Genomic DNA, 12,613 nt, shown 5'->3' on the forward strand with positions numbered 1-12,613 from the left:
GCTTGAAGCTCTCGTTTCAGCTCAGGAACCCTAAATCCCTAAATTGCAGTCCGAAAAAGGAAGGCACAAGAATTGAACTTTACGAATTCTCAAGAAAGGTAACTTCTACTTCTTTAATATTGCACTGTTTAGTTACTGAGAAATAGCTGAAACACAGTTTAAAGGAAAAACTGGAATTTTCTTTACCATCTCTTCCATTGATTTCTTAGAGATCAAACAGAAAAAGTTCGTTTCTTTCTTAAGCTACCCAAGTGATCTCCCTTCGTTTTGCTACAAACCAGAAAGAAAATACGATACCCAGTTCACTCTGTTTTTTTTATTGAATTTTTAATTCCTTTTTCCCCTGTTTTTGTTTCATTGGGATTGGTTGGATATTCTGTGGAATAAATGATTTGATTTATGTTTTATAAAGTTTGTGTAATTTAGTTTGGATGTTCAATGCTATATATTTGATTTGAGGCTTGCTAATTGCTTTAGGAAGCTGAAAATCATTTTTCCATGGTGTTTGGACTTGAATGATGAAGATACATGAGAAATGCTGGTCCTAGTGAAATTTGCATAAGTCAAAGGCCAATACTATGAATTTGCTTGATTGAACTTTTGATTCCCCGTGTATTCTTTCTTTTAAATATTAGTTTGTTGATTAGAGGTGAGATATTGGATGAGGATATGTTACTTCCTAAGATAGTGGTTATGATATTATCTTGAGCATTGAATTTGGCTAGTTTCATGCTATGAATGAGCTGCAATTGGATTTAGAAGGATTAGAAATAGATGGGAGATTTTGCAGGTTTTCTCTTCTTTTGGGAGGTGAAGTAGAATGGTAATATCTCTTGAATATTTATGATTTCAATGAAATTGCAATTTCATGGTTATTATCTTTTTGAGTATCTAGGATATGAAACTGTGTCCAGGCACTCTTAGGCTTTATCTACTGAGGAAAACGCAATTTAGAGAACTTTCATCGTCTTTCTTTTTCTCTTGTCATCTAGTAGCTTTTATTTCATGAATAGTATTTGCCATCTGAATTTTAGGATACAAACCTTGTTGAGAAACTTCTTTCCTCAAAATGTTGAAGTGACAACTGTGATGTCCTCTGTGGATCTTATCCATGTTTCAAAACCTGGTATATTTTTCAGACACAAGCCTACATCCAACATGGGCACAGCCTTTACAAGTTTTTTCCTTATTTTTGGGGGGTCAAAGAGTTATACATATATCATCTGAGGAGTCTGCTATGTGTCTGACTTGGGTATGGGTAAAGTGAAGAGTTGGAGTAAAAATTGGATCCTATGAAGTATTTTAACCATTGTGGTTGTGGTTAGATTCCCCCTAGAACCCCTTTTAGAGGATATAAATTTTTTTGACCACAATCATAACATGAGAAGAAAGGAGAGGAAATAGTTTCTTGTCAAATCTGTTAATTAGTGTATATGAATTATGATCAAGTTATTTCTCTATCAATTTTTGGCTTGTCGGCGGAGGAAAAGGAATAAGCGAGCTTTTTCAGGGGCAAAATTGATCATAAAAAGCTCTTACATACTTGGTTTAACAAGTCTTAGTTTTGGTTCATAGAAGCACATTTAATTATTGATTCTATAGATCTATAGTTTTGCGAATATTAGCCTTGTTCTTGGGTTTGCATCTTTTGCTGCCTGTTAATGATTGTGCTTTATTTATAAATATAGAAAGTACATAAATAAATAAGTGTTTGTTCATTTTTTTCTTTAGATGTTTCTGTTATTGATGACATAATTTATAGGGATAAAGCCATGGCATTAAATCACATCAGATCAGTGAGAAGTTTCATTATTGCCAAGGAGGCAGTTGGTGTGGGACATCGAAGGTTTGCTGCTGGGGCCAGCAAAGCCAAGAAGGGCTCTAAAGGTGCAGCCAGTGATGCTCCAAAAGCATCAATACTCAGCAAAGAAGTCAAGTCCACAACAGTGGTTGGTGCAAATATACTGAAGGATGGAGCAGATCCAAAGATCATGCCTGATTCTGAATACCCTGATTGGCTGTGGCATCTGCTTGACAAACGTCCTGCACTGAGTGAGCTAAGGAGGAAAAACATCGAAACACTCCCCTATGAAGATCTTAAACGCTTTGTCAAGTTGGACAACCGAGCAAGGATAAAAGAAAACAATGCAGTGAAGGCCAAAAACTGATGGTCGTATAAAAGTGGTTTGTGTGAGGCATTATTTCTTTGTTAAGAACGATGCATCCTTTCTTCTGGGATTCCCTCTGCTAATTGAATTGCTTGTGTGTAATGATGGAAGAGAAATAGAAGGCAAAGCACAAATAATTATGCATTTCTCTGTATGTCCTACTATCGCTTTATAGTTTTTCTTTTTCCCTTCACTTTAGAACTTAAGATTGCTGTTTAGGACAACTAATCTACCATTTTCAGTCATTGAAGGATTGTTGCATAGCTTCTCAGGATCTACCATGGTAATTCCTTTATTTGACATTACAATGGCTTATAAGCAAAATCAATATAAATTCAAACTATAGATTAATCAAATAAAATCTTGTGTGTGTGTTATACATTCCCTTCTGCTCAAAGGATAGATGGCAGACACCGGAATGAATGAATTGGTTGTTGGGTTCCTCTCTGTCTCCTCTCCTAAATTGATATTTATCATGTACGGCTATGCTTTCCACTTGCAGATGAAATGTTCATTGCATCATTCAGTTGGGCCCGAATTCTTGATCTTGCCATTGTTAAGTTTGAGTGGAAGCCACCTCCTCCTGTCCCCCTTACCCAACATGAAAATGGTGGGGTTCAGACTTGAGATCGTCTATCCTCCTTTAGGAGATTCACTATGCTTTTTCTCCCTTTTCCTTCCCTTAAGTCATGGACTATGGTGGTCCATCTGTTTCCCTTGAACAGGCCTGGAGTTCCCATTTGTGTAATACTGCCCTACTGATTGCATGCACTTGAAAATGATTGTGTGTATTTCGTACTTGCATCTTTCTGGATAAATTTCATCCGCATTTTTCGTTATTTTAACTTTTTTCACATGACATTATGATTTTTTGCTCCATTAACACATTATGGATATTTTATTTCTTTCTTAAAAAGGGTTAAACTATTAATTGTACTCAATAAAATTATAAAAATATCCTTAATATGAATAAATAAATTAATTTTGAATAAAAGATATTTTGATAATTTTATTGATCAAATTATCAGTTGAATCTTATATGAACAGAATTTATCTCCATAGTACTAATTAAGGAACAGAATATCCAAAGAACACTAAATAAAAAAAAACTTAGAAAGACAGGTGTAGTTGAAGCTTGTCCTTTTTTTTTTTTTTCCAATTTATGCCATGTTGATAACTCTCTAACCTACCCTTCTTTCCTCCTTCATCCCCCTCATAAGAGTAACTCTTTTTATCCAAAAATGAGTTGTTGCTATGAGAATTCAACCTTAAATTCTTCAACATGTCCAAGTACTTTGACAGGAGTCGATAAAAAAAGAAAACTTATGATCACATTCTCTTAGTTTTTCCTCGATGTTTGAGAGCAGGGTGGTCCAAGTATCGTGGTCCTATACGGTGAATTTTGTCTAGCCATGGGTCGAGTCTATCATAGATTGGCATACCTTACAATCCAACCCGTTAGTGCACCATTTCGGGATTGAGACCGACTGGCATGTTAGAAAGGAAATTTGTTCTGCCCCATGTGACGATGAGCTTCATAACTCCCATTAAAGGTAAGAAAGAGACCTGTAAGAACACAAATTAAGAAAAGAAAAGAGATGTAGGAAGCAAGAAACTGATACAAGCAGGGGGACTGAAATTTGACATCACATGCATTATTGTTGATAAAGCAGGAACCCACCCTCCATTTTCAGCCTTTTCATTGAGTTTGTAGTCATAAGAAAAAGGTGTTAAAGCTGCTTCTCACATGGCCTTCTTCGCTTTTAGAGCTGTGTAATCCAAGTTTGTGAGTAGTTGGATTAAGGGTTACCTAACAGTCCAGATAGCACAGCTCACCATATCTTAACTCTTATCCTTGCACCCATTGCCCAATCAACCTTTTTGTTCATTGGTTTTTTACAACCTGCATGCTCTAGAAACCTAGCACATGCCATGTATCTGACATGAGTACAAGAAGCAATGAACAATACAAACATGTTTGTGATTTCATCATGACTTTGATATCTTGTATGGCTATGATGTTCCAAGTACTCAGGATTTATATCTATAAAGGGTTTTCTTTTCTTGGTCAAATTAACTTGGTGAGATGGACCCTGTTTATTAAGAGTTCCAAGTTTTTGTGGCATGATCTTGTACCAGGACTTGGGGCGGTGTTAACTCTTTTAAGGCTATGTCATGTCTACATTTAACACAAAGGTCTGTGGACTGACAACCAAGGCCGGTGGATGTTGATGAAATCAAAGATTTAGGGTCAGAGTGTGACATTGTTGAAGCCTTCCACTCTTCTGATGTAACATTTTTTCAGACCTGACAAAGTTTTCTATGAAGCTGAAGGCTTCAACACCTGAAATTATTCTGTTAACAGATCTGGGAAAATACAATCAAATCCTCTTTCATATAAAAAAAAGTATAAAAAGTTACTAATAAGGATCGAATCATCTTGGCAATAGCTATATGAGCATGACATTGTTCAAGACATTGGATTAGAAAAATTTGGAATTATGTTCCTGAAGTTATTCAAGTCAGCTGTCAATATCACAGAAGAAGAAAGCACTAATATATTGGTTGGGCTGCTTGACTCGAATAAATGGAGTTTTAACAATCATTTTAGCCACGTGTGTTTTGGAAGATTAACTAAATTAACTAAATTAATGGTACCATTAGCCAGTAGAATTAAGCATAATTACCAACATCCTCCATGATTAACTCAACATCTCTATCCACAGTAAAAATTCGTTCAAGTTGCTGCTTTTATCATCACCTCAAGCAAAAAGCAGTAAAACCTCACACGGTTTCTTTTTCCAACCCCCATATGCCACCATCATTAACATCACAGTTAAAAGGAATCTTACCTAATTATAATACTTTTTTATTTTGATTTTCACTATTTGGTCTCCACTTTGAACAACCCAAGAATCTGTTGGAAACCAATATGATTTGTCTTTCCATGTACTATTATCTTCTTGGAACAATTTCATTCTGGCCTTATAAACTATTTTATTCCGATTAACTATTTTCTTGAAGAGCATGCCATCTTTTCTGTCTTCACCTTTTGTGAGAGTGATGATTGCTATTTGCTTTCTCATATCATCTAGTTGATATTATTTATTATTAACTCTCACATCTTGGCATCAAACTGGAAAGAAAGCATTTATTCTCTTCACATGCTTTGTTCTACTTCATTCTCTTTTCAGGGTGTTCTAATGGTTTTCGATGCAGGTAGTTCAACTGCTTGAATCAATAAGAGTTAATTCTTCTCTGGTCTTTCTGGGTAGGCTTTAATACTTCTGTTTATTTCTTCCACGTGGTTATGCCTTCTTTTCATTAAGCTTTACTTTCATAATTGTTGTTAGTTGAACCTTTCTTACTTGGAGCTCTATTTCTTCTAGCTTTAGTCAAGCTCTTGCTTTATTGCATTGAAATCAGTAGGGTCTTGCTCATGTTTCTTTCTGAGAAGCTATTGGAAAAGTACTTTTTCTTGTTTTACTCTTCATAGCTGCCTCCTGAGATGCAGGATATTTAGACTACAATTTTCTTCTTGCTATGATCTTCAAAAATTAAGTAATCCTTGGCTAGTTATTCTGCTAATTTCTCTGGAGTTCAGATGCATAGAGCCAGTACATAGCTAATACAGAGCTGTTGTAAATCCTCTTGCTGTGATGTTTTGATTTGTATCCGAAGAAGGTCAAGTATTGACTTCCTCTAGAATTTGTTCCTCTTTGTAGTTAAACTTCATTAGTCTCTCTAGTTATTCATCTTCACGATGCCTCCTACATATTTCCCTCTTCGCTGGGAAAGCACTGGAGACCAATGGTGGTATGCGTCTCCCATAGATTGGGCAGCAGCGAATGGCCACTATGACTTGGTCCGGGAGCTTCTTCGGATAGATGGCAATCACCTCATCAAGCTTACCTCTTTGAGGAGGATCCGTCGCCTTGAGACCGTCTGGGATGATGAAGAACAGTTTGATGATGTTGCTAAGTGTCGTTCTCAAGTTGCTAGGAAGCTTTTTCTCGAATGCGGATCAAAGAAAGCAAAGAATTCCCTTATCAGAGCTGGATACGGTGGATGGCTTATATACACGGCTGCCTCTGCTGGAGACTTGGGTTTCGTTCAAGAACTTCTTGAAAGAAACCCTCTACTTGTTTTTGGAGAAGGGGAGTATGGTGTTACTGATATTCTTTATGCTGCTGCCAGGGGCAAAAACGCTGAGGTTTTCAGGCTTTTATATGACTTTGCAGTCTCACCAAGGTTTTTGACAGCGAAAGGTGAAGGCTTTGAGGAACACATTGGGGAAATTCCTTCTGTTTATAAGTGGGAGATAACAAACAGAGCTGTTCATGCTGCTGCTAGAGGAGGAAATTTGAAGATTTTGAAGGAGCTTCTCAGTGACTACACAGACGTTTTGACTTATAGAGATAAGCGTGGTTCAACTGTATTACATGCTGCTGCTGGCAGAGGCCAGGTTGAGGTTAGGCTCCAACTATTTTATGCTTTGTGCTTAAGTCTTGACTTCTTTTATCTATCTCTTGTGCTCATGTTCTTGTTGATTTGTTCGAAAAATTGCTTTAAAGTCTCCATTGATGTACTCTTAATCATACACTGGCTCAGCTTTGAAATTGAAGAAACTGGCTTTTATAGTATATTCTATCTGGAATATCTATGCCTGTTGGTTAAGGTTGTATGAGTCTCAAAATCCACTGTTTTAGCATGACATCTATAGTTGAGGAAGTTATTTATATATAGAGTTGATGGTCATGGAATTAGAGTAGCAAGATCAATTAAAACAATAAGGAACCTAATCTTTCAGGGGAACAGATGCTTTCACCTTACTAATGCAAGCATTATTTCATTTGTGTAGGTGGTTAAAAATCTTGTCTCCTCTTTTGATATCATCGACTCCGTAGATGATCAAGGCAACACAGCGTTGCATGTTGCTGCTTACAGGGGCCAAGCAGCAGTTGTTGAGGCTTTGATTCTTGCATCTCCCTCGTTGATCTCTGTAAGAAACAAGGCTGGAGAAACATTTCTCCATTTGGCAGTGTCCGGTTTCCAAACTCCTGCTTTTAGAAGAGTGGACCGACAGATTGATCTTATGAAGCAAATCGTAGATGCAAAAAGCTTCAACATGGAAGACATCATTAATGCCAAAAATAATGATGGAAGGACTGCTCTTCACATGGCCATCATTGGGAATGTTCATACTGACTTGGTTGAACTCCTGATGTCTGCACAATCAATTAATGTGAACATCCGTGATGCAAACGGAATGACTCCACTTGATCTTCTCAGACAAAGGCCCCGTTCTGCTTCATCAGATATACTTATCAGACATTTGATTTCAGCTGGGGGAATGTTTGGTTGTCAGGATTACACCGCAAGAAGAGCAATTGCTTCCCACTTAAAGCTGCAAGGTCATGGAAGCAGTCCTGGAGCTTCTTTCAGAATATCCGACGCCGAAATATTCTTGTATACTGGTGTTGAGACCACATCGGATGCCAGTGATGTAGGTAGCGGAGGAAAAAGTCGTTCATCCTCAACAGATTTTGACTCTGCAGATGAAAACAGGAAGCCATCTGTTGATAAAAAACCAGGTTCTATGAATAATGCAGCACAGCGATTGAAAAGTGTCCTCCACTGGCCCCGGCTGAAGGAGCAAAAGACTAAAAGATTTAAGAAATCAGTAAACGAGTGTTGCTCAGAAGAAACTCCAACCCCACTTAGACAGAGATTTTCAAAGCCCGCATCACTTCCTAACAACAAGAGGACGCTTTCTGTGAGGAGTAATCAGTCCAGTCCAATTGCAAAGAAGAAACTTGCTTCAGGGATAATGCATGGTGTTATGCAAGCCATGCCACAGTTAGCTATTCCTCGAAGATCTCGTTCGAGTTCATTTTCAAAGTCATCCCTTTCTTCTCCTAGCTCATTGGATAAACAAAAAGGAATTTTCATTGAAACTGATATCGCTGGACCATCTTGCTCCAATCCAACTCTTGATGATGAGAAACCAAACATAATTGAGAAGCAAGGGTCCACCAAAAAGGGGCTAAGAAGCCAGTATTTCTGTTTCGGAGGTTCAGGCCTGGCGGTGAAAAACCCAGTCAGCAGGCAGAGGCAGAATCAGACTGTCAACCCTGCCATGGTCTCAATGGCTTGATTGACTGACAGGACAGGAAGAGTTGGGTCCTGAAACTGATCTGAAGGCCAACCACCACCTATATCTATGTAAAAGGCAACTTACTGACATAGAAGAAAGACTGGCAAGATCTGTAACTTGCTGCCTGTTTTATATGTCTTAGGTTCTGTACTTGTTAGATAAAAACCTGTATGTCGAAATAAACGTTTCATGTTCCACTGTAAGTGAACTATCCCAAAAACCAAATGTGATGTTCTAAGCGGTTTGCTTTTTGTGTATCTGCTGCCCTCTTATCTCTCAAGTCTGCCAGAAGTTGCATGTGATGAATTCTAAACTTGTAGAGAAAAAGCATATAATCTAGGATAACAAAGGCATAAAATTGTCATTACGTTATAGATATTCAAATCATTGTCCATGTTTAAACCAATTTTCTGCACAAAGTGTATGGCTTTTGGCCTTGCTACTAAGAAAAGGTAAAGGAATTCAAAGAACGCATAGTCCAAACGCTACCTATCAAGTCCTTGTTACAGGCTTATCGGAAAATGAGAACTAATTTTGACTTTTACTCTCAAATAGAAATTATCTATTTTCACTTAATGTCTCGTTTTCATAATTGTACATCACGTTATCAATTAAAACCCTTAACCATGCCTCGGCTTGATGTTGTGGGTCTTTTGATGTTCTTTATAAGGTCTTCATAGTGTTTTATTTTGATTTGGTTTCTTCATTATATGGTGAATTGCTCTTGTGCATATATTAATCTCTAGGCCTTCGTCCACCAGTTTCAGTTTACTGCTTTTTGGTTTTCAGCTTGCTGGTGACTCATTCCAATTTGCATCCATCTTTTTTTTTTTGAAAGATGAGTTTTTATCCATCTTAATTGAAAACAACTATGGAGTGTTTGTGGTTTATACAGGGAAGACACCATATCGGATGGAATATTGTGTTTTGTGGTTGATGACTGGTGGCGGCCTCTCTTTCTGATGGTCCATGTGTCATGTATTCAATTTCATGTATCAACAGTTGTGTTTAATGTGAGTACAACTTTTGTATTACCAGCTAAATATGTATCAAATAGTCTGCTTTATTCAGGCAGGTCCTTGTGTCCAGAACTTCTTGTTCTTGTCTGATGTGGGATAAAGACACTTTCCTCGTGAAACTCTCTCCAACCCGATTCCGACAACGTCCTCGTTGCCGTTGGCCAACCTACCTACCCTGAGTCCCCTGAGCTCGGGCGCTTTGGCATGAGTCAAACGAGGTCCGGTCCGCTCTGATATCACTTGTCACGGAGTCATTACTCTCTCCCCCATAAATACGCTTATGAGGGTGTGCAGCACACCCACTTTTAAAGAACCCAAGATCTCCCGTTCCTGTCTGATGTGGGATAGAGGCACTTTGCTCGTGACACTTGGACTTGTTCTTTCAAACTTTCTGACTCTTATCAGAACTGTATCCAATTAGGATTATTAATAGAAATCGTTTTTTTAGCTTGAAGTTATCTTGTTAAAATTTTATTAATAAATAAAATAAAACCATACATAAGAGAGGGAGACATAAATTGTACTTTCGGAGTTACATGAGTAAAGAAAGAAAGAATACCTAATAAATATATTACTTCCCATGCATAATTATCAAGGGCGTATATGGAAAGCAATATTGCTTCATTACATGAATCTATGAAAATAAAATAAATTAGGAATACTAACCTTTTACATTTATCTACAATGAACATAAAATAAATTCAATTTATCTAATTTAAAAATGCTCTATAAAACACTTCGTTCTTCAAAAAATATTTAAAGACTTTGATGAGAGTAACCTCCATTAAATAAATAGTTAGTTGTTTCATTCCCTTCTCTGTGAATATGAGAACTACAAAATGAAATAAAATGCAGATATTTTTATATAGACGGACGGGAATAACGAGTATCATGAGATCTTTTGTTTTCTTCCTTTTATCATTTGAATTACAATCATAACATCCATCTCTATTTTTACATTCGAAAAATTGATGTTCGTGGCGTAATAGCAATCCTCTATATAAGGCTAATGGAGATCTTACTTTAGCTAAGAAAAAAAAAACCCTTAACCCTTAAATCATAAACCTCAAATCCTGAATTCTAATGTAAGAAACTTAAGCAAACAGTTGATACATGATTGAGGAAGAAGCACCAAATGAAAGCATAAAGTATCTGTTCCATCTATGGAAGCCTGCCTGGCAAATAGCAGCTGAGATCTTCTGCAATCTTCTAACGCGCCACTGCCCCAGTCCAAATTTTTTGAGCCAAATGCCCAGTCCAAAGAGTAACAGAGAGTACCCAAATTTAGAATGCTCACAACCCCCAACTAGAAGTCCAATTTGTACTAAGCTGCGGACATCGCATCTGCCCATAAATCCAAACCTTGGCAAGCCCACGCCTATAATTTGTATTACTCTCCAGTATTCAATCCACCTCACCACTTGGCAAATCACCCAACCCCAAGCCCAACTTGGCAAAAGCGAGACCTTGGAGTTTTTGATCAATTGGATAATATAAATGAATGGTTGTAAATTAACTTACCTCTAATTAAAATGGAGTAATATTCCCTTTTTCTTGTCATCTTAACGTGAAAAATCTACTTGTTACAACCCATAAAGGTTAAATGATCATACGTTTCTTTCTTTTACAAGGCGAGACTTTAGTTTCGATCTTTAAATTACCTCTTATCTTCAGATATCGTCATTAAATTTAAAATTCGTTATCTTTTTAGTTAATATTCAGTGTTTATGATAACAGTCTACATTTGAAAAAATGTTTATTTTTTTTGGTTGTTGACATAAATTATTGAGACGTTTACATATTTCAAATTTAAAAAATTAACAGATACTGTTAATCGAAGTGTGATACTAAATTCAAGGTTAGTTAGATAGAGAAGAAATTTGTGACAATATTTTTTATTTTTTATAGACAGAGTAAGTACAAATATAAAACATGAATGCTTCTTGACTAAATAAGTAGTAATAATTAAGTCTATAGGTACAGTCCAGGAAGCTTCCATGCAAATTCTTCTAACATTCAACTGGATTGTCTGCGACCTTCATGTCAACAATTCTTGAAAATGAAAGAGATATTTCCTTGGCATTAAGTTACATATCTTAATCGTTCCACCTTGAAGCAAATGAAATCTCCATGAATTGAGCTAATTAATTTGATGTTGAAATGGGTTGGAAAGTAAAGAAGAGGAAGCTCCCAAATCTCCATGACTTGAGCTAGTACATTTGATATTGAAATTAAGGGAGAAAGTAAAGAAGAGGAACCTCCCAAAAATCTCGATGACTTGACCTAATAAATTGGATATTAAAATGGAGGGAAAGGAAAGAAGAGGAAGAAGCTCCCATGGTTGAAAAATGAAATTCTAGTAGTACCTAGGAGCTCTTCTCAAGCTAATTAATTTGACATAATCCCATGACTGAAAAATGAAATATTAGTTTTTATTTATTAATGAGGTGATGATTTGCGACTGCAATATATAAAAATTAAAAATTATCTATACATTAAGTATGAATTTAATAAAAAATATCATTTTTGTTTATATTATCGTAATCGATCATTAGAAATATCATATAAATCAGTACTTATGAAAAATTCAAATTCAAAATGCGTAAATATAATAACTTCCTCTTCTTTGTTTGAGGAAATCTTACATGTTCGTGGCATCATCATGACTCTAGGTGGCACAATATATTGTGAAATTTTCTTCTAATGATGTCACTAGATTTTGGAAAAAATAAAAAAATGAAAAAGAAAATAGAAAACGTCAATGACCGGAGCAGATAGTTTCTTCCCAAATGGAATTTCCTGGGTTTTAACATTGCCAGGGATAAATCCAAGCACAACCCTCCAACAGGCATGAGTCTAAATTCTACAGTTGACTTTTAAATGTGGGCCAAGATTCTCCATCTTTTCAGATAACTTAGTTTGAAAATTAGTAGTTCCGGACATTTGAGGGTACAATTAAGAAAGAATTGTGTTTTTATTATATAATTCAAACCAAAATATTAATTAGTTTATTTTCTTGGATAGGTTTGAATGAATGTATTGCAGCTGATCTTCAAGCTAGCGGTTTCGATTATCTAGTTTCTTGCATTAATAAAGTAAACTAGAAGAGCTGACTAAGGTTACTTTGGAATCAATTAAGTTGAATTTTAAGTACACATTAGAAGAAGTTTCAATGACTTTCCTTAGGGTATTAGAATTCTCATTCAATCTTAGCAGATTGGCAACCACCTACCTTCGCTTTTAAACCTATTTCATCGCCTTTTATTATT

At 36.3% G+C, this 12,613-nt stretch overlaps 2 protein-coding genes across 4 annotated transcripts; both read left to right on the forward strand.

Moving 5' to 3' along the window:
• LOC110427863 (uncharacterized) lies at nucleotides 1-2,312 on the forward strand. The gene is made up of 2 exons (XM_021443492.2): nucleotides 1-98; nucleotides 1,763-2,312. The coding sequence occupies exon 2, from the start codon at nucleotides 1,773-1,775 to the stop codon at nucleotides 2,166-2,168; it is 396 nt and encodes a 131-aa protein (XP_021299167.1). The 5' UTR covers nucleotides 1-98; nucleotides 1,763-1,772; the 3' UTR covers nucleotides 2,169-2,312.
• Nucleotides 2,313-5,047: 2,735 nt separating this feature from the next.
• LOC110427852 (Ankyrin repeat family protein) lies at nucleotides 5,048-8,582 on the forward strand. 3 transcript variants are annotated; one of them, XM_089785535.1, is made up of 3 exons: nucleotides 5,048-5,387; nucleotides 5,894-6,639; nucleotides 7,030-8,582. In XM_089785535.1, exons 2-3 carry the CDS (start codon nucleotides 5,932-5,934, stop codon nucleotides 8,323-8,325), a joined length of 2,004 nt encoding a protein of 667 aa, XP_089641661.1. In that variant the 5' UTR covers nucleotides 5,048-5,387; nucleotides 5,894-5,931; the 3' UTR covers nucleotides 8,326-8,582. The 3 variants fall into 3 exon arrangements, with proteins under 3 accessions (XP_089641661.1, XP_021299156.1, XP_021299157.1); XM_021443481.2 differs by having other exon boundaries at nucleotides 5,049-5,439; XM_021443482.2 differs by having other exon boundaries at nucleotides 5,049-6,639.
• Nucleotides 8,583-12,613: the final 4,031 nt, after the last annotated feature.

Source organism: Theobroma umbraticum, unplaced genomic scaffold (assembly GCF_002168275.2).
Source record: "Theobroma umbraticum cultivar Fairchild unplaced genomic scaffold, ASM216827v3 scaffold_239.0, whole genome shotgun sequence".
NCBI classification, from domain to species: domain Eukaryota; kingdom Viridiplantae; phylum Streptophyta; class Magnoliopsida; order Malvales; family Malvaceae; genus Theobroma; species Theobroma umbraticum.